The sequence below is a fragment of the Podarcis liolepis genome, assembly GCF_965112155.1.
Source record: "Podarcis liolepis genome assembly, chromosome: 2".
In the NCBI taxonomy this organism is placed as follows: Eukaryota; Metazoa; Chordata; class Lepidosauria; order Squamata; family Lacertidae; genus Podarcis; species Podarcis liolepis.
The window spans coordinates 77742774-77764728 of NC_139555.1; the positions used below are offsets into that span (position 1 = coordinate 77742774).

The 21955-nt window shown below is 40.9% G+C and overlaps 2 protein-coding genes across 4 annotated transcripts in view; one reads left to right on the plus strand and one right to left on the minus strand.

Annotated features, from left to right (window-relative positions):
* ATG7 (autophagy related 7) overlaps nt 1-21955 on the plus strand; it is a 153544-nt gene that overhangs the window by 124650 nt on the left and 6939 nt on the right. The window lies entirely within an intron of this gene.
* VGLL4 (vestigial like family member 4) overlaps nt 1-21955 on the minus strand; it is a 98916-nt gene that overhangs the window by 20623 nt on the left and 56338 nt on the right. For 2 of the 3 annotated variants that reach the window (XM_083489048.1, XM_083489047.1), the window contains one exon: nt 17269-17458. In XM_083489048.1, the coding sequence (XP_083345174.1) occupies nt 17269-17458 (190 nt within the window). Of the gene's footprint in view, nt 1-6247; nt 6355-17268; nt 17459-21955 lie in introns of those variants that run through there. The other variant, XM_083489049.1, reaches the window with a different exon arrangement.

A 21955-nucleotide genomic window follows, 5' to 3' on the forward strand; every position in this document is an offset into this window, starting at 1 on the left:
CCACTTAAAGCCAACTGGAAGACCTCCTAGCTGACCTTGTCCAGAACCCTAAACAGCTTTCAAAAGCAGCCATTTTATACTACTGCTCCTTTCTAACATATTATTAAAACACTGGATGAGGAAATGAATAATCCTGTTACCACAATTAATGCAATGATAATTTAACTCCATATGTAACCACTATATAATATGTCTTAAACTATTTTTACAATGGTTATCCAGGCTTAGCATATCCCACTTGCAAAACTATTTTATTTGTTTAATTTAAAAGCATTTGTAAACTGCTTACTATTTTACTACTACTACTAATCATCATCATCATCATATATTATTTATACCCCGCTCATCTGGCTGGGTTTCCCCAGTCACTCTGGGCGGCTCCCAACAAAATATAAAAAATACAATAGAACATCAAACATTAAAAACTTCCCTAAACAGGGTTGCCTTCAGATGTCTTCTAAAAGTCAGATAGTTGTTTATTTCCTTGACATCTGATGGGAGGGCATTCCCCAGGGTGGGCGCCACTACCAAGAAGGCCCTCTGCCTGGTTTACTGTAACTTCACTTCTCGCAGTGAGGGAACCGCCAGAAGGCTCTCAGTGCTGGAGCTACTAAATAGTCTGTTTACAAATCTCTTAAGTTATTTTGTTCCCTTTTTAATTTGTCATACTTATGTAATAAAAAAATAGGGTTGCATCCAATGAAGACATTAGTGGAAGAATTTCCACCTGTGCAACCAAGTTTGAATCTCTTTGACCCCCCAGCTAAATCTGTTCTGGGTGTTCCCCAACCCTTCAGAGCAGATTTAGAGGGCAAAGAGTCCCATTGCACAGATGGAAGTATTTATACTAACAGGTAACCTTTGCTAAATACCACCCAAAGATAAATAAAATGGAATTAAAAATAACTACTAAAGAAAATAGCACATATAAATTTACATCTTCTGCACACACACCAACTTGGTAAACAAAAGCCCATTTTTTGCAGAAATCAGTCATATCATATCTGTGTCTCATACATACATTTAATAGTTCAGACTCATAAGCAATTCCCAGTATCGGGGGGGGGGGGAGCATTCCCGTGTAGATGGAGATTTGTTTGTTTATTTTATCATCCCAAAAGCTGCAACTGGCAGCATAAGATCAAATATTAATTTTAACTTTTTCTGTGTATTCTTAATGCAGTTCAAACCAACAACAAAAAAGAAATAAATAATTTATGTACAAGCATAATTAACCTGAAAGAGGCCACCCGGTTAGCAGTTTGAAACATAACTTTATGTGTGAATTGACTGATGAAAGTCCAACAATCTCCAGAAATAAGGAACCATATTATGCGTACTGTGGTACCTTGGGTTACATATGCTTCAGGTTACATACGCTTCAGGTTACAGAATCTGCTAACCCAGAAATATTACCTCGGGTTAAGAACTTTGCTTCAGGATGAGAACAGAAATGGTGTTTCAGCGGCACGGTGGCAACAGGAGGCCCCATTAGCTAAAGTGGTGCTTCAGGTTAAGAACAGTTTCAAGTTAAGAACAGACCTCCAGAACGAATTAAGTTCTTAACCCAAGGTACCACTGTATTTGCTTTTTACTTTCTTTAACTTCACATCCTGACAGCTGATGCAAAATGAAAATACACCTTATCAGAGTGTTAATTCTTCAGTGTTCTGTTAATATTGACTGTTTATAAATTAATATTTTCAGTCACTATGAAACCAAATAACTGTACATGTGCTGGAAGAATGAAGCAGAAAATACTAACTGAAAGCGGTGCTTGGCATTTCATTTGGATGCAACTTTCCAGAACAACATCTGTAGATCTACTGTTTCTCCAGCCTAGCATATATAGGTCCTTTACCTTTATATAGTTTGCAAAAAAAGGTTGTTTGTGTTCAATGTAATCCCACATTCAGTGCAAAGCGCCACTGTATGGCATGCAGAGTTGTGCTGTAGGCATGAAGAAAACTCCCAAAGCTTTCAATATTTGAGTTCCCTGATTATTCTAAGCAATTAAAGATGCCCTTTAACCTGTGCAAATAGCCACAAAAGTGTGTAGCCTGCATGAGTGTCCTGAAAGGGAAGGGGAACCCAGCCAAGTCTCTTAATTTACAATTCTTTTTCAGGATAGGATACCACAAGAGCGGCTATTTACAAGCTGGATTTTAAGCCTTACAGAATATGTTGCTCAACCGTGAACACATCCATGTAATAGAAAATTGCTATGTGTAAGTTAGCAAATATACACATATCACTGTTTTGCCTCAATATCAGAAGGTAGGTCCATAGTGGGTGAGCTGTATCAGTATACACGTAACATAAGAAGAGAACAACAAACAAGAGATAGTAAGCCCTTCCCTTTTGCAAAAATGAGAGAATGAAAATTAGGAAGTTCCACCCCTTTAACATTCCAATTTCTTCCTTACAATATACCGTATTTTTCGCCCCATAGGACGCACCGCCCTATAGGACGCACCTAGTTTTTTTTTGGGGGGGGAAATAAAGGGGGAAAAATATTTTTCCCCCAGGCATGGGGCTGGCGCAGGGACGCCCGAGCTTCCCCCGACCCCAGCCCCCAGAACAGCCTGCTATCCGCAAGCCTAGGGAGCCACGCCGGTCTCCCCAGGCTTGCGGACAGCTGTGCGAAGCCCGGGCGCGCTGAAGAGGCTTCGAAATGCAGGCAGCTCTGCGCGACCCTCCGGAGGCCGGCGCGGCTTGGCCCCAGGCTCCGGAGGGTTGTGCAGAGCTTCCTGAAGCCCGGAGAGTGAGAGCATCTCGCTCTCCAGGCTTCAGCGAAAGCCTGTATTCGCCCCATAGGACGCACCCACATTTCCCCTTCATTTTTGGAGGGGGAAAAGTGCGTCCTATAGGGCGAAAAATACGGTAAACATGGAGCTAGCTGGATATATTTCTTTTCTTTCTTTCTCTATATGTTTTATCTTTTTTAAAATATACAGATCCAAAACAAAACAGTTGCCACTTTCCCCTCCCCAGAGAACTGTACAACAAAGTGACATTAAGAAATATTAACTCCATTCTAATGCCATATTCTATTCAGGTTGTAAGTCCTCATCATAATGTCAAATATGTATTCAGCAGAAAATGCAATAAATATTAATGTATGTAGTAAAACAAAACCAGTTTTCTCTAAAAGTGCCTTTCCTTAGAGATCTTCATCTCCTTATGAAATGGACTGTGGTCCACAAAAGATTATGCCACAATTGTTAGTCTTTAAGGTAGCACAAGACACATTCCTCAACAACACTGCATCTTTATCAGAGGAAGCTAAAAGGTGTGAAAAATCAATACAGATTAGTAAAGAACAGAGCACCAGGTCAGTGGTTTTCAACCAGTGTGCTGTGGCACCCTGGGGTGCATTGAATGATGGATAGGGGTGCCACGGACAACACTGGCCGCTGTCCCCTCCCTGATGCCCTCTCATGTCTCTGCCTCCCAAAGGTTTGCACAGATGTTTGTTGCAGCAGCCCTGGCTACAAGCTCCCCAGGCAAATGATTCTTCTGGGGCTGGCCACGAGGTGCTGGTTGTCAGGAACTGAGGCAGCGCAGAAACCAGGGGTGGCTGCAGCGGCTACCCGGAGAACTCGCAAGGAGAGGGGAGAGCCGAGAGGAGAGGAGGCTGAGGGAACACTCCACAAGGGAGGGTGTTCAAAAAAGGGTGAGAGGCTGCCAGCTCTGCAGGCAAGGGGTGACATAAAACTGGGCTCCTGAGCCCCACAGGGGTGTCGCAGAAAGAATGCAGTTGGTCAAGGGAGCTGTGGACTCAAAAAGGTTGAAAACCTCTGCCCTAGGTAACTGGAAGGGGGAATGATATCAGCAAGAGGCACCTTTTATTAGCAAAGGGCAGAAAAGCTCTTGCTGTTTGCATATACTCAAATTTAGGGTGAAATTGGGATTTGGTCACTTACACACCTACATGCAACCCATAGCCAAATCTATCTGTCTGTCTGTCTGTCTGTCTGTCTGTCTGTCTATCTATCTATCTATCTATCTATCTATCTATCTATCTATCAGGGCTAAATTATTCGAGTCAAGGCTAAGCCCCAGAACACATGTAGGATATCCATGGATTTCCACTGTTTTATTACGTACCGTTTTCCAGAAAATACTACTACTAATCCACATAGATATAAGCAAACACAGAGGTAACTTTCCGTATGCAATAAGGCAGCTCTCTCTCAGAAGAGTATAATGTTCCTACACTGGGCTTAATGAGATTATAGCATAAAAGTAATCACCTGATTGAGACAGGGCTGCAGCTCAGGGGAAGAGCCTATGTGTTGCATTGCAGAAGGGTCCCAGGTTCAAACCTCAGCACATCCAGGTAGGGCTGAGAGGGGACCCAGCTCAATACTCTGGAGAGCTGCTGCCAGTCAGCAAAATCAATGCTGCACAATATAGTAATATTGCCAAGCACATTTATGATACTATATAAACAAACAACTGAACTCCGGATGATCTGGAACCAAAAGCCACAGACAGGACTAAGACACTTCCGTTGGGTTCCAATAGTTGGGTTAGCTGTTTCACAGTATTTGCTTCCCTTAAAAAAATAAAGGAAAAGTGTCAACTTTGAATTCAGAAGCCTACAAAATGGAAGATCTTCTAGATGCAATGCTGTTCCGTGAAGTGTTCACAGGAGCCAGCTTGGAGGGGTCAAGGTCCCTTTATCCCCACTAAAATATTTGCCCCCCCCCCAAAAAAAATGATTAGTATTGCCATTCAAATGGTGTGTGTGTGATGTCTTGTGATCAATTATGTGGGGTGGGGCTTAACTGTCCCACCCCTCCAATATTTTATTCAAGTGGCAGCCTTGGAAGTGTTTGGAACCTGGGTTAGTGGTTCTCCATTCCCCACCCAAATACAGAGACGAACAAGCACTGGGGAACCATCCACAATAATCACTTGTGATTTAGGGATCTCTAGCCCAATCTGAATCTGTATTTTTTTTATATAGAAAAAAATGTTTGGAGTTCTCAGGAGTTTGAGCAAGAGCTCACAAGTGAAACTCAGGTCACATGTTGCCTACCTCCTGAGGTTATAATTAATCACATATAACTCCCTGTATCAGTCAGCTGCCTGCTGAACTGATGAAAAAAATGGTAAATAGAATTCAGCTCTGTATATAATTTGGTGCGCAGCCACATAGGCAAAGTAACTGTAGGCATGCAATGCTTGAATGTATATAGCATAACTAACCATGTAAAGTTTAAAGCATACATTCATTTTTTGTTTACAAAACAGCTTATACTTTAATTCTTTTACATTCCGCTACATAAAACTCATATAGTGTGACAGCAAAGCAGAAAATCTAAAAAGACAGCTCAGTTTCTGCTGTCCCTTATATATCTGTTTTGTGACTTAAGTGACTAATAATAGAACTGTCCTGCAAAAATCTAAAGGAAGAGGTTGAATAAATGAAATCAGAAACTTCTCCCACTTACTTTTTTAATCTCTTGCAATTTTCTTTAATGAAAAACATTAAACTAAAACATGCTTACACCTACCTTTGCACCAACCCACCCGCCACAGGATGAAGTCCTGTCAATCTATATCATGCACTGAAGGAACTGACCCCAGTCTCTCCTCTCCAAATGTAGGAAACCACGTGCACATTGATATTTGATGTGTGGTTTGGGAGCAGGGATGGGGGAAAGAGAAATGTTGCATTGGACAACCACGTGCAATAGGTGCTTAATCCATATTCACAACTGAGGATAGGAAAACATTTGCAACCACATTTAAAACATAATAAAGATTAACCTGTGTGTAGGAAAAGGTGAATGGCTCAAGAGAAGACCACACAACTCCTCGTACCCTGACTTCAAAAATGCACAATTACATTTTGCAGGCTGTCACATGACAATAACATTTCATTGCCACCTGAGCCTGCCTTGTCCCAATTAGAAAAATAACACCTTTGCGTACACTGAAGTCTAACAGCATGAGATTCACTGTTTAGCAATAGTTACAGTCACTGAGCTCCTCTTTACTTCACCAGCTAAGGAGGGTGACTAAAGGTGTTAGCAACATGAATCTGATATATAATTGGGAAGAAAATCACTGCTCCCTCTCCAAAAGAGAGCTACTGATCCACTCTTCTACTTCTCTGTTCAGCACTTAGTTTAAATTAATTACAGCTGAAAATATGGCACTGCCATCTGGTATGAAAAAGCAAGGATCAGGGAATAAAATGAAAGCTCTCCCTCCCCCCTTTTTTTGTACTAACCTCACTTTAATCATTGCCAAAGAGCATGAAGACAGCCCTGCGTCCTCCCACAAGAAAGCCTTGGGCCTCACAAACTTGGCAGGCCCTTCCCTTCACAAAAAGCTCAGCAGGCAGAAGTCATTTCAAAATAAGAGCTTTTCCCTCCAGGATAAGCTGTACTCAAAAGCAACAAGGATGGATTTCTGCTGCACTTGTTGAACACCATCTCTGGGGAAACCTCCCTTCTCTTCCAGAGCAAGGTTTTCATGCTTGCGGAAGTGAGTTTCTCCTCCTTGTCTCCACCAAAAAGGGGAGGGGGAACTGTGCTTTGGGTCTCCCCCATGGAGACAGGTTAGCTGGTGGCTAAAAGATCAAAAGAAAAGGGGGGGATGGAAGAGGAGAGAAGAAAGCAAAACCATAGGGGAACCAAAGTAGGCTTAAAGTTCCCTAAGCACCAACACCTGGGAAGAATAAGCCTCATTTATTTATTTATTTATTTATTTGTTTATTTATTTATTTATTTAGTATGCTGCCCTTCATCCAAGGATCACAGGGCAGTTCATAACATAAAAATACAAAAGAAAGACACAAAATATGTAATAAAGCTAGTACTTCCCCACTGCACCAGTCATCAGAGGAACTAGAGGACTGCACTGTGCTTTACATGGTGTCTCCAGAGAATTTTACATATCACTTGGGAAGGGGTAGGCGAACAAATGTCAGTGTACTGGAAGAAGCAAAGATCACCAGTGTCAAAGCAATGATTCTTCAACATCAACTTGGTCATGTCTGATTATCGTCTTCCAAAGCAACCACTCTATTCCCAACTTAAGAATGGTAAGCATAATGCTGGTGGCCAAAAAAAGAAGTTTAAAGATGCCCTCAAGACTAATCTTAAAAAATGAGGGATAAACACCGACAACTGGGATTCACTGGCCTGAGAGTGCTCCAACTGGAGAAAAGCCTTTACTGAAGGCGTCATGGACTTTGAAGAAGCAGAGATTTAGGATGAAAGGGAGAGAAAAATTGAGAGGAAGGCACATTTGGCAAATCCTCACTGTGATCAACTCCCGCCCCGAAACCTACGTCCTCATTGTAGTAGGTGCGGATCCATAATTGGCCTCTACAGTCATTTACGGACACACTGTTAAAACCGTGGTCATGGAAGACTATCTTACTCGGCTACAAGTGATCGCCAAAGAAGGAACACGACGTGGCACAACAACAAAAGCAGCAAGCTGGCACTCTGACTACAACAACCTCCATGTGGCCCTTTTGGGGGTCAACCCAGGCAGGTTTGGCTTTGTAAATGTTTGCTTCCATTGCTTGCCAAGACAGTTTAAGCATCCCAAATGCAGCCCTTGATCGACCCATTGGCCTATTCAGCGCTCCATATGTACATTTGGCTGCCTTCATCCAATGAAGAAGGTGAATGTTGGAAGATTAGGGACAGATAAAAGAAAGTACTTCTTCAAGCCACAGGAGACAGTGATGGCCACCGACTTGGATGGCCTTAAAAGGCCATGATGGATGTGCTCTGCCTCTACAGCTGGCGGCGGTAACACCTCTGAATACAAGTTGCGAGGAATCACAGGAGGGGAGCGTATTCTTGTGCTCAAATCCTGCTTGCCTGTGAGAAACCTGCATCTGGTTGGCTAGTTGCTGGACTAAATGGACCATTGGTCTGACCCAATAGGCTTTTCTTATGTTCTTATGCAATGCAATTAGTCTATTTGAACATTTGTGCAGTGGAATAAATTTTGGTATGCATGTTAAAAGGCACATTTCGTGGATTATTATTTCAAGTTCAAACACTAGCTTGACCACCACATTTTCAAAGGAAAACTGCAAAATGCAAGGCAGTAAACTATCTCCATTGAAGCATGGACGTTAGTGTGCACCTTGAGATTCCTTTCAAGAAAAAACCTAACCCAGTCTCCACACTCATTTTCAAGGTGGCTAAGAGCCAGTGAGGGCTCTCACACAGTCCAGGGGTAGTCAATGTGGTTGTCAGCTCCCATCAGCCCCTGCGATCACAGCCAATGGGTCAGAGTGGATGGGAACTCGAGTCCAAAGGCACCACTTTGGCTACCCCTAAAACAGTCAAATCTCAGAAGCTGAGATAAGAACCTGGACCATGGCAATATATTTATATTCACAATACTAAAAACAAAATGAAGAGAGAGCTAACCTAATCATTCTAATTAACTAGTAAATCAATCCATATATCAGACATGCAGATTTGTCAATCAGGCTGCCCTGAGTGAAAGAGTGCTCAGTGCTGACTGCATTTATTGATGGACTTAAATCAGAACAAGGATCAGAGCTAATCACTCCTGCTCCCCTTCTCTCCTCCTTCCACTAAATGAGAATGATGGTTTGTATTAAGCTAGAGTCTTCTAATGCATCACAAACAGGGGAATAATGTTGATAGAGCCTATAGTGATTTCTGAACTGGGCAATGTCAAATAATAAAACTAAATCACAAAGGAGGGGGAAATATCCAGATAGTGTAGTCCTAACCTGCAGATACATTAGCTGGAGGAAATTAGGAAGAAATGGAGATGCCTTTCTGTGGAGCTGCCTGCTGGGTTCCTGGGGCACAGAACTACCACTGGCAGTCAGGTGTGGTAACCTTGTTTCCATTCAATTCAAATGCATTTCATTTTTGCCAGTGAAACTGGTATAATTAATGCTTCGTTAGAATTACAAAAAGGGAAATTAAGGAAAACAGGATCCTACACCCATCCCACAACTCTCACCCTAACCAGTAATGAGTTTTGGAAGGGCCACTCCACACACACTCAGCTCATTTAGGATTGCACTCTTAAATATGCACATTAAACAACAGAATAGAGGAAAATCTTCTAACGCTGCCCAGTGTGAAATAAATCATGAAGGTACATTAAATGGGAGGACCTTATATTTGACCGGTCAATGATATGTTAAAGAAACTATCTTTATAGACTGTGGGGAGGGGGAAATCCACTTTGATATCCCACAAATTGCTGTTCTCTTAATGTTTCAGCACATCTACAGGCTTCTGGTGTTCAAATATATTTATTTATTTTTTAAACACTTATATGCTGATTTATATACAAAAAAACAAAATACAGCAATGCAAAACAATACAAAGTCTAATGTAGTTCAATAACCACTGTAGAACATTATGCAGCTGCAGGCTTTCCACAACAGCTCAGTATTAATGGCCCAGAAAGAATGGTTGAGGGAAACAAGAGAGTTTTAAACATACATTAAAAGCAGAACAAAGTTGGCACTTGCCATTATTTCGGGGGGCGGGGGGAGAAGTGTTATTCCACATGGTTGGCGCCACCAACAGCAAGGCCCTCCTCCTGCAGATTGGATTTCTGATGCCTGCATCACTATCAAGAGGGCCTCAACTATGATCTCAGTGAACAAACAGTATGTGAAACTTCCCCCCACCAAGTTACCCTAAAATTTCAAATGTGGTAATAAAGAGGTAGTAATGATAAAATGTTTAATCATTGTCAAATATTGAACCGAAGTATCTTAATTGGCTTAAAGATTCAAGATTAGAGCCAAAACAACTTGTGTAACCTTTTAGCACTCCAGAATCCTGCTCCTGAGTGAGTGTTAACACTTGGCAGTTTTAGGCAGAATTAATGCCAGTTTGGAGGTGGGGATATTGTAGCAGATTGCAGTATAAGACCAAACAAAAGAATATTCTCAAGCCCATCACTTTTTGTCTAGGGAAAAAAATTCTTATTCAACTAAAAGAAAACATAAGGTTTTATTCCAAATCCTGACTTTACAGTCATTGTCTATAGCAACAGTGTCCATAACATTCAAACTCTCAGGAGTGCAACTTTCTAGTAAACGGTACATCTGTCAAACTGCAGGAAACATCTGGGAAAATGATTGAACGAAAAGGAGCAAGTTTAAAACTTGTGCTCCATAAGCTTACAGCACACAATCTAGAGCAACCCTGTGAAGTTAGCATGCATATAGACTCAGTTGAAATGAATGGGACCAGCATGTGTACAGAACGGTAACCAGTGGTGTTTTGTTAGATCTGTTGTATATTGTCCCCCTTTATTGGTTTGCATTGATTATTTGTTTGCTTAGTATCACAACACCACCATTGTGGTATGCAACGCAATAATAAAACCAAAGCAAGTAAAAGTTCTTTAAAAAATCAATACTGCCTCCAAGTAACTTTAGCCTTCTGTGAAAGCTTGTAAAAATACTAAGTTTACAGCACCCAATGAAATTTATAAAATTTCAGCGCCTGCATAACTACAATGGGTAGAATATTCCACAAGACAAGAGCTACTGTGCTGAAGGACCTAGTCCAAGCTGCCATGGAATGAACCTCCATGTAGCTCCAGAAGGGTCCCCTGTAGATGACAGTGAGCAGACAGGTATAAGGCAATCCTTCAAATACCGTTGTCCCAAGTTGTTTAGGTAACCCCAGCCACAAAGTCATGTTGTCCCATTCTGCTGCCCCAGTTGCAGCTTCCTAATCTATTTTAAGAGTAACCCCACATACAACATATTGCAATAATCCTACACAAGGTGACCAATGCATGACACAGTGTAATAAGCTGTCCCTGTTAAGGAATGGCCATAGCTGGTGCATCAGCCAAAACTGGTAGAAAGCAATCCAAGCTACCATGCGAACTAAGCCCCCAGTTACAATGACGGATCAAGGAAGACTCCTAGACTCTTCCTTCAAAGGGAGTACAACCCCATCCAGAACAGTAAACTGACCTTTATCCCAGACAGTTTTATCGTGTTTCAATTTAGTGGCTCTCATCTATCCCACCACTGTACCCAGATATCACAGAGAAACAGAGCTGGGTCTGTTCAGCATACTCCTTATGATGCTCCCAATAACTTCCTGTAGATGTTAAACAGCATGGGCTCCAAGTGTAGTTGCCACAGGGGTGACAGGCAAATACCATAATGCTTTTCTATGAAACTGACCCCCAATTCCCCCAATTATTATCTCGCAGAGCAAGTCCAAGAAGATACCATGGTCAATTACTTCCAAGGCCGCTAAACTTTTCTTATGCTGCTCTCAACAAGGGTCATCCATCAGGGCAACCAAGGTTGGTTCAATCCCAAAGCCAAGCGAAAACCAGACTGGAAGCATTCTATATAAACCAGTACCCTCCAAGAATGTGTGCCATTGTGCAACCACAACACTCAGCCACCTTGCTCAAAAAGGGAATGTTAACAACTAGACGTTAGCTATCTAAAACCATAGGGTTGCACTACTGCCTCCTTAAGGACAGCAGGTACCGCTGTCCCATGTAAAGACACATTCACACTGTTTTAGCGATATTTTCTCTACAGTGGTGGTGGTGGGGAACTGTTTTCACCCATATACAACATGGTACGTAGAAGGTACTTATTGTATGCCTACTTTGGTTCTTGCTTGTAAGTTTAAATGTAGTAAGAGAGACATGTGCACTACATTTTCATATAATGGTGTATAATATATTATAGGGATGCTGGTGGCGCTGTGGGTTAAACCACAGAGCCTAGGACTTGCCGAACAGAAGGTCGGCGGTTCAAATCCCCGTGTTGGGGTGAGCTCCCATTGTTCGGTCCCTGCTCCTGACAACCTAGCAGTTCGAAAGCACGTCAAAGTGCAAGTAGATAAATAGGTACCACTCTGGCGGGAAGGTAAACAGCGTTTCCGTGCGCTGCTCTGGTTCGCCAGAAGCGGCTTAGTCATGCTGGCCACATGACCCGGAAGCTGTACGCCAGCTCCCTCAGCCAATAAAGCGAGATGAGCGCCGCAACCCCAGAGTCGTCCACAACTCTGACCTAATGTTCAGGGGTCCCTTTACTTTTACTATATTATAGTAGCATAGGTGCAATAATCATACTGTGGCCATCTTTATTCTTTTTTATAAATATCACATTTCACAAGGCATATGCTTTTTCCACTTAACCCTCACATATCTTGTGGTAAACGCTGTATAACCATTTAATACATTTATATCGCTTCTCCTAGGAAGTCAGGAGGGGTGAGGCAGCCGGCCTCAATGACATCACTGCAATACAAGCATCACTGGTTGCCAGGGTGTTTCCATGCCCAATTTAAAGTCCTGGTTTTAAGTGTTAAATGGTTTGGGCTCAAGCTCTTTGCTGCCCACACACTGAGATCAGCATCAGAGACTCTACTTCAGTGTCCATTCAGGTCAGTGAGGTGGGCAGTCCCACCATGGTTGTGGAATTATCTCCCGTCAAATCTGTGTCATGTTAATACACTGCAGGAGGCTCTAAAAACGTGTATTACAAAAATATTACGTCTTCGAGGCAGGTTTTGTTGATGCATTGTCCAGATGCTCTTTTCTTTTGTTTTTAACAGGCCTGTCTATTAATAGTTCATAGATGGTTTAAATACCATGAGTTGCTTTGGACAAACTTGCCCAGAAAACAAAGTTTTAAAATATCACAACAAACAAATAAATAAAATACACCACCCACTTCCAAATACAAACAACAAGGCAATAGTAGCAAAATGCTGAAACAACACCTGGATCAACAGGTAAAAACTATTGCCTTCATTTTAAAGCAACAAAACAAGTCAGCATCTAGGACTGAAGCAACAACCAAGCCACCGTCTGTACTGCACAACTTAGCACATGTTTAAGAAACAAGAAAACACCTTCATGTGGTGAGCTGGTAATTATGTTCACTCTTGGAACCATTCCAGCGAAGACGGTAATTGTCAGCTTGAGCAAATCATTTACAATTGGTTTATAGTAAGAGTATGGAGGACAGAAACTTACTTAACTGCCACAGCCTCTGTGCCATCCCACCTGCGTTTCCCCAGCTGGTCCTTTATTTTGAAGCCATGGGAAAAGATTGGGAGATTCACAAAGTAGAATACATATGCTGCCCAAAGCTGTGTACGGGCAAAACTCCTGTGCTACAGTTCATTCATGAGATGTGCATGCATCTGTGTAAAGATAGTCTCTGCATAAGAACAATGTCACACATGGAGGTGATCTTGGTCTTTCTAATTATAGTACACGCCAATTTCCCAAAAATTTTGACTGGAACCAAAAGACCAGACATGTAATAATAATTTGTTATTATTTAACAACAAATAATTTACCTGAAATCCTCATGAGATCAAGTTCTTAACAAAATATATGGAGTCCAGTATATCAATAATTAAAAATTGCAACCCTAAGAGCAGCAACTTAGATATAGCCTCAACAGAAACAAGAATGATATGGCTTTCAATATGCGGAGAGAAGACACTCTTTGCAATAAGAAGGCAAAGGAGGAAAAAAATTGCCTTATGCCAACAAGCATACACTCTTAGGTTGCCTATGAGAAAAGAATAACTGATTCATTCATTCCATCATCACCCAAGCTATTCAACCATAAGTGCTGTTTCTGAAGGTTGCATTTCACTTACATGGTAACATTGGTAAAAATACTCACTAAACCGAAATGACAAGTCACAGAACAGTCGTACACACATAAAAAACCCAATTTTTAATAGCAGCTGCTCATGAAGTGAGCAGGACAAGAACAACAAAGAACAGGATTTTGGCACCTTATTAAAAACAATGGCTTGGTGCTTATCATGCCAACAGTGCATTGCATGGCCCATTTAGAGCGCACCCACCTCCAAGCTTGCATTAGTTCTTTGCAGAACAACGTAAAGCTAAAGGCTACATCAATCATACGCACCACACAGTCAGAGGCACAGCACAAGAGGCCAATCAAAGTTGGACCACTAGAAATCCTCTCCCTAATGAACCACCAATGGCATTCCGGGAAATTCTGCAGCTCACCACTTAATTTTTAATACACTAAACTCTACCTACAATATTGCCAATAAAGAGATGCTGAAACCACTTAAGGTTGAATCCAAACCATAAGCATATTCTACAGTTGTGTTGTGTAATTACGAGGTCTTAGCAACAACAAGAAAAAAAAATGTAATGTTAATTAACAATATTCCATCAAGGCTTGCTATACAACCCTCTTCTTGCTGCAAAGACAGGTTAAAGCCTCCTATTTACAGGCTCTAAGAATAAGTTTTAAGAGCACACACAGCTGTGGCTTCCCCCGCTCCTTTCTTAACTCTTTGATACTTTCAGAGTTTGCTCATTTTATTTGTTACATAGCGAAGAAAGTGACCTAAGGAGAGATTATCAAGCTTACTGCCTCTGTGCAAGGACTCTTAAGGCAGAAATGATGCCTGCTGGGAAAAGGCTGATGTCAGCTCTTAAGAGCTCCCTGCAAGGATAAGGAGGCCTTTGTTTTCAGCTGAACTGTGAAAATGAGAAAATACCTCCAGCCTGACAAACAAGAAACCCACACAACATAGGTCAGGCCTGAGACCTTTGTTAAAAGGGACAACACTGCATTAGTGTTACACTTGCGCTGCAACATCCAGACACTTTCAACATTAAACAGAAGCTGCTCCAAAATAAACCAGGTGCATCTTTAAAGGTTACGAAAGGTCCCACAGGTTAAAGGTGACCGTTGGTATGAGTTCTCCTCCACTCCTCACCAAAAGATCTCTGCATCTTCACTGAAACCACATACACAGGAACTTACACCAAGAAATCGAAATGATTTTTTAGTAGAAATCAGAAGTCAAGATATAATCTTATTCTTAGGCTGATGTTATTATTCCTCCTTAGTTGAATAGCTGTGATATGTTAGTGAAGCTGTGTAAGTTTTCCAGCTTGCCTTTCAACATGTTTTTCATTCCATTTGCTTTTTCAGGAGTTGCAAACTGGCTTTATTATCATGTAATGTTCAATGACAGAAGTTCTACAGTAGACTAGACTATCTGGAAGATTACTCATAGCTCATTAAAAGCTGCATTCAACAACTTAGGTGTATCATACCACTTAAGTATATAATTGTGGTTGTACGCATGATTTAACACTATGCAGGCCTGCCTATTGCAATGCACATATGCAATATGAATTTAGCTTAATGTGAAGACATACACACAGGAAGTGGAGGACCATAACAAAAAACAAGGGGTCTCTTTTGTGAACTTACAAAAATGTATTCAAGTGAAAATGCTGATAGCCAAAAACTCTTTAGCTAATGTATTTATGATTTATTACCTATTATACCAGACAGGATGCAAATTCCTACTTCCCGCTGTAAACAAACCAATACATACATACAAAAGGGTAGTTCAGCTTTCTGATGACTACATATTCATTTAATCCTACAGCGACTTTTGCAATTGCCAACAAGTGGAGCACCAATGAAGAAAAAACAACAACCCTTAACATGTAGTTTATTAAAATAGAGAAGTAATTAATTTTTTTCCTTTATGGCCAAAATATTTTACATTGGAGTTTTTTTCTAGTAGGGCCCAATATAATTTGAATTCTCCAACTTATTTGTAACGCCATTAAATGTTGCCAGCAAGTTGGCAGCTTTTCCTGATTACATAAGAAAGTAAAAGCCAAACTCTATATTTGCACAATATTTTGTTTCTCACATTTACAGTACCGCTAATAAAAGCCCTTTCTGGATCTGATGGTTGTCAAGTGTTAAATAATAATAATAATAATAATAATAATAATAATAATAATAATTTATTATTTGTACCCCGCCCATCTGGCTGGGTTTCCCGAGCCACTCTGGGCGGCTTCCATAGAAACCAAAAACCACTAAAATATCACACATTAAAAACTTCCCTGAACAGGGCTGCCTTCAGATGTCTTCTGAATGTCAGGTAGTTGTTTATCGCTTTGACATCTGGTGGGAGGGCGTTCCACAGGGCGGGCGCCACTAATCTAAATGATTATAGTTTTGAGTGAAAACGCCATGAAAATTCTGCTTTATAGCTTTGAGAAAAGTGATTCTAAAGGTGTTGCATGACTCTGCAGATAGACAGGAGTTTGAAATGCTGAAGTGGAACCATCTACCCAACTGCTAGTTGTATTTCGTTTCCTTTATTTTTGTGAATTTGGAAGTCACATAGTTCCCCTCCCTTCCTCTTCTAAATTATGTAATAATTCAAGCATAGCCTCGTTTTTTCCTATCCAAAGTTGTGTGGCAGTTGAAACAGAGTAACTCATTTCTTGGTGTGTGTGTGTTTTTTCTCTCCCAGTGATTACAAATTTCACTCTTAAGGAGTGATTTTAAGTAGTTTAACTGCGAGTAATCACCGCATGTAAAAAAGAAAGAAAAAAAGAGTGGGAGAACTGTTTCTGAGAGTTTTTATTGCTTTGGTACTCAAGCTCTTATTTGTAAGAAATTCCAAGCCCGCAATCTGCAGGCCTCTGAATAACACTGCTGTGATTTATTTGAGGATAAAATGCCTCAGTCCACATCTTATGACTGAATGCAACAATCCAAAGCTGAGTGGAATGTGTGGAACGCAGAGGGCTTCTTGAGCTGAGGCAGCAGGGAACAGTACACAGTTATCAAGTTGGCTCTGGCTGGAATACTCCAATCACTTCCTCTAGTCAGGAATGAAAGGAATTCTCTCAGCGCCTACACTTCATGCCAGCTACAGCTGCTTCCCTAGGAATGAGAAAACTAAATGGATGGAAAACCCGTTTTCTTCCTTTCCAGTAACCCACATTTTACCTGCACAGTGAAATACTCTGCTGGCATGTGAAAATGGAAGCACGTTAACTAGTGTTTAGCAACAACTGCAGCTTGAGCAGCTGTTGCTGTGTGCAGTCTGCTTAGCAGCTGTTCTAAAAGTTCCTGGCCTTTAGAAGGAGGAGGGGAAAAACACTAAAAATGCAAAGCATCTATTCTCACATCAGGGTAGAGAGTCTTAAAGCATAGGATATATAAAATATAAAGCAGGATGGAAATGAAATGAAATGAATGATGATGATATCCCATGGGGGGGGGGGGGAACGGTACCTAGACTTTCAACTGCAGCAATTGTAAGCTAGGTTTAAGGTGCCATTTGGCAATTAGGTTATATATCTGCGTTTCTAACACTGCCTGTGGATTGTCATTTTTCAAAACAAAATTAAAATCTGGGTGAAAACACATTGGAAGCCGTATAAATAGTAAAGCAAACTTACAGATGGGGACTGAACATTCGACTCATTTTAGAGACGTGTTCGTTTTCACAGTCTAGGTCATCATCTCCTTGGTCCATACTGAACCTCCTCTTGCAAGGACTGATTGGGGGTGGCCCTGTCCTATGGTTGGTTACAGCCGCTGATACTGGGAGGGACTGCATTCTGGGTTCTCCTCTTAGAGCAGCTTCACCTACAGGGGGAAAAACAGAGGAAACCATGGGTTTAAAAAAATGTCATAAAAAGAAACAAAAAACATTAGGTATGGTATCCTTTAAAGTCTGTACCTCCGTAAAGCAAAGAGTTTGATAAATCAATAGGATGCTTGCCTTGTCAGGCTTGTTTAAGATTTTAAACTGTGGTCAGAAGCTAAATATTCGTTTTCTTAAAATAAAACATGACTTCTACAAACAAAATACTTGTTAAAATTTAGTTTCTGAAACATAAACATTGGAATAAAACAGCAGAGGAAGAGAGGTCGGGAAATACAGTTGACTCATCTCAGGTGCACTTAAGGTCTAAACTGACGCATAATATTTATAGCGTTTTTATTGGCAGACATACTTTTTTTGTAAGACGGAACAATCCAACACTGAGTTTCATGCACTTACGATTGCAACTTAAGCAATCAACTTTAAACAATTTAATTCCTAACTGTTTTGAAGAGGAGGTCCTAAGCTCAATTCCTAGCATCTCCAGCTAAAACAGACAGACACTGCCAGTCAGTGTAGACAATACTGAGCTAGACAGGTCAATAGTATATTTCAATAAAAGGTATAAGGCAGCTTACTATGAAGATGCAGCAACTAGAAATAGTCTTCTTGTGGCCACACTACAGATTCATGGTGTTACAACACAACTTCTAGCTCATACATGAGGAAAGTAACACTACTGGGCTAGGACTTGCCGATCAGAAGGTCGGCGGTTCGAATCCCCGCGACGGGGTGAGCTCCCGTTGCTCGGTCCCTGCTCCTGCCAACCTATCAGTTCAAAAGCACGTCAAAGTGCAAGTAGATAAATAGGTACCGCTCCAGTAGGAAGGTAAACAGCGTTTCTGTGCACTGCTCTGGTTCGCCAGAAGCGGCTTAGTCATGCTGGCCACATGACTCCCTCAGCCAGTAAGCGAGATGAGTGCCACAACCCCAGAGTCGTTCAACGGTCAGGGGTCCCTTTAACTTTACCTTTAAAACAAACCAAGGGGGAGGGGAAACTGCATAGTTGTTATTCCTGCATTGCAGGAGCTTGGACTAGATGACCCTCGGGTTTCCTTCCAGCTCTACGATTCTGTGAACACGATATGCTTTCCCGCTCTGCTCAGTGATGCTGCTTCTTTGCATGTCATACAGGCTTGCGCATAGCACACAGAAACTACATTATCACATTTCACAAATTGGCCATCTTTTAGGATACACTGATATTTTTATTCAAGGTTTCTGGAACTTGTAAATATTTTTCTCTACAGATGCTCGTTCCATTTTTCTCAAGCGCATAATTACAAGAAAACAACGTCAGTAACACATCACATCTGAAAAGGGACATGTGTTTGCTACTACTACACATTTTCATGCCCCCATGCAAGGCACAGGTGACATATAAAAAGAGCCCTGTTTTATATATTCAACAAATACTATTTTGGTGTGAAAGGAACCACTAGGGAGTAATCTCCACTATGTTCACCAGGGGAAATAAACATTTTGCCAATTTAGTAGGCAAGATGTAAACTAGCAAATATACTGCGGCTTATAAACACACCACAAGTCATGGCTTCTATTCAAGACTCTGGCAACAAAATTAAACTGTAACTTTCCACCTGAATGTTAAAAGCAAGAAGTGTATGCTTCACAGCAGGCCAGGCACTGGAGTTAACCATGCAGACATTCTGCTGTGTTAATACACAAATCATCACTTTGCTGCTTCTATCCCACCTTCATCTTTTCCCTTGGGGAAGGAGATATTTAAAAGCCTTAAATCTTCTAATACGTGGAATCTGCAGCTGTATATTTTTTCTTTTCAGTCTTTAAAGTTTTCCATTTGAAGCTATGTTAGCCTCCAATGAAAATATTTTTTAAAATGGAAAATATAACTTTTGTTAGATCAAACTTGTATAAAAGCACATAGGCCAAACAGTCATACAGAACAACTCCATCAGTAACTCAACTAAAAAACCAACATGGAAGTCAGAGTTTAATAAAATGGTATCTTCATTTGTAGGACATGCAACATAAAATTTGCAGTATGTTGACATCCCGACAAGAATCATTTCACTTTGGCCATCAAGTCAGGAACCTGAAAAACTGCAAAAGAGAAGATTCCTTGCATTTTATAATCTTAGACAAGCTGGCACCAACTTCAAAAGCTGAAATCTCCAAACACTTGTTGCTGTTTGATGCATCCTAAATTTATTTCATGCCTTTTCTGTGCTCAAGGTCTTCCAGTATTTGAAGAAAACAAAATCCAGTAGGAATGCCCATTATCGAACCTACTGTTTCAGTTTTCAAAAACAGAAATGAAATAGGGTTTAGTGTCATAGAAAACACAATTCCTTTATACCAAGTATCAGTAGATTAAATTTTTGTTAACCACTACCTATTACGCAGAGAATAAAATAATTAACTGCATAATTATTATTTTTACCAACTACCACCATATATAACCCAAAACACCTGATTTTGAATTTTAAGAGCTTGCATGCTAAGCCTCTCAAGAACTGCTTTGGGTATTTATATTGAACTGCTGAATAAAACAATACAATTGCAGTGTATAATATATCCAAAACAGTTAAGTTCATTGTTCATTTCTCTTAAAACAGCCAAGTTCAAAATAAATTACAAAATTTATACATAAAAGTTCGAACATACTTTACTATTTTAGAAAGGAGAGTATGTCAACCAAACCGCACTGTATAGCAGTAACAGGGATTGTCCATGCACTTCAGCATTAGGAAATATGAAATCATACCCCACCACAGTAAGTTTTCAACTCCAGCTTGGCTACAGCTATGATGTGGGGGACAAGGTGAGTTGGGGGGTGTCTTCTTAGCAGGCAGACAGGAGAGTTAGCAGGATCTGAGAGCAGCTTAGTTTTAAAGCTGCTTTTACCTAGTGTGCCTGATGCTTCGCTGGGCAATTTGGGCAACGCAATGAAACATGCCACACCTAAGCCATAGGATAAGTGCCCACATTCCAATATAAAACTCAGTCATGGTTAATAGTAAGCAAAGAACAAACCATGATTTATTTTTGTGAACAAACCATAGTTAATGCACTGGGTTTGGACATAGCACTATCCCCCCCCCAAAAAAAATAACAACACTTAATGTTTATTTAAGCTACGGCTTAAAGTAATGGGCATGTAGCTAGCATGCATGTTTTAACAAAATAGATGTTCTGAATGTATGTGGATATCAGGTATGTGTTATTTGCCCATCACTCTACGTGTTGGTACCCTTTACATACTGGATTAAGAAAAAGAGCCCTTCAATATGCACATTTGTTTGTTTGTTTGTAAAATGGCACGCAAGCTCCCAAAGTTCATTCTCTCACACACTCACAAATACATTTTCAAATCTTTTCTTCTCTGCAGTATTAAAGTTTCCAAATGGGAAAGAAAAACCGCAGCTCAGTCTATCAAAACAAAATACTGCCACACACTGCATATGTCTTCCTCTGTCTGACCACATTCTATGGTAACCAGACTGACATCATCCCATTGGCAAGGTAACATACTGATAAAACAAATGTGTTTAAAAAAAAAAAATCCCCAGGGCCTGCGCCAGCCTTCCCGATTCATTACTGTATAGGCCTGTGTCTGGCCTGCAACAGAATCACACACACAGCCAATGCATATTCATTGCACCAATGCTAGTCTTTGTTTCAGCAAGCAGCTGGGCTGGGGCACAGCGTATCTGCGTCTCTCAAATAGCTCAGTTTATAGCTTCATTCATTAGCTTCCCTTCCCCCTCCCCCGGCCCCGAAGATCTGGAATGTTAGGCAACATGATGAAATATAAACAATATAATCAGAGATGACAATGTACGTATTGTCTCTGTGCCATAACAGTACAACATCCACAAAACAAAAACTCTTGTAGTCTAGGTGTAACGATTTCCAACTAGTACATTTAAGGATCCCCTCCCCCACTCCCCAAAAATCTGGCAAGCCTATCTTATGACCATGAAATGAGATCATACAAGTATATTTATCCTGCTAGGAGTTAACAATACACTGAGTCGGGATTTTTTCCCCCTTCACACACTAAATAACTTCCAGTTATCTGTAGGTATTTTCCCACCCCGCCTTACAGTCAATCCAGCCAGCACTCTCATGGCCTAAGAAGATAGTTGAACATGATTTAGATATTGTCATAACTGAGTCAGGCTTTTTAAAAATTTAGTTAAATATGTGGGAGATGGGCACTAGACCCCAGATAAACCAGGCATGATGTGGACAGCCACATTCATTCATACATATGCCTGCCTCCTACGTATTTTTTTTTAATGGAACTTGGGAGACTTTTACAACTAAGCGTGCATGTTGGTGAGGAAAGCAGAGCCTTCAAAACTTTCTCCCCTATGACATCACTTGAAACAGTCGCATCTCACCTCTCTTCCACATCCCAGTTCTAGAGTAGGTAGACAGGGCAGGACAGAAAGTGATTCAGCTGACAGAACGCAGGAAGGTCCATCTCCATG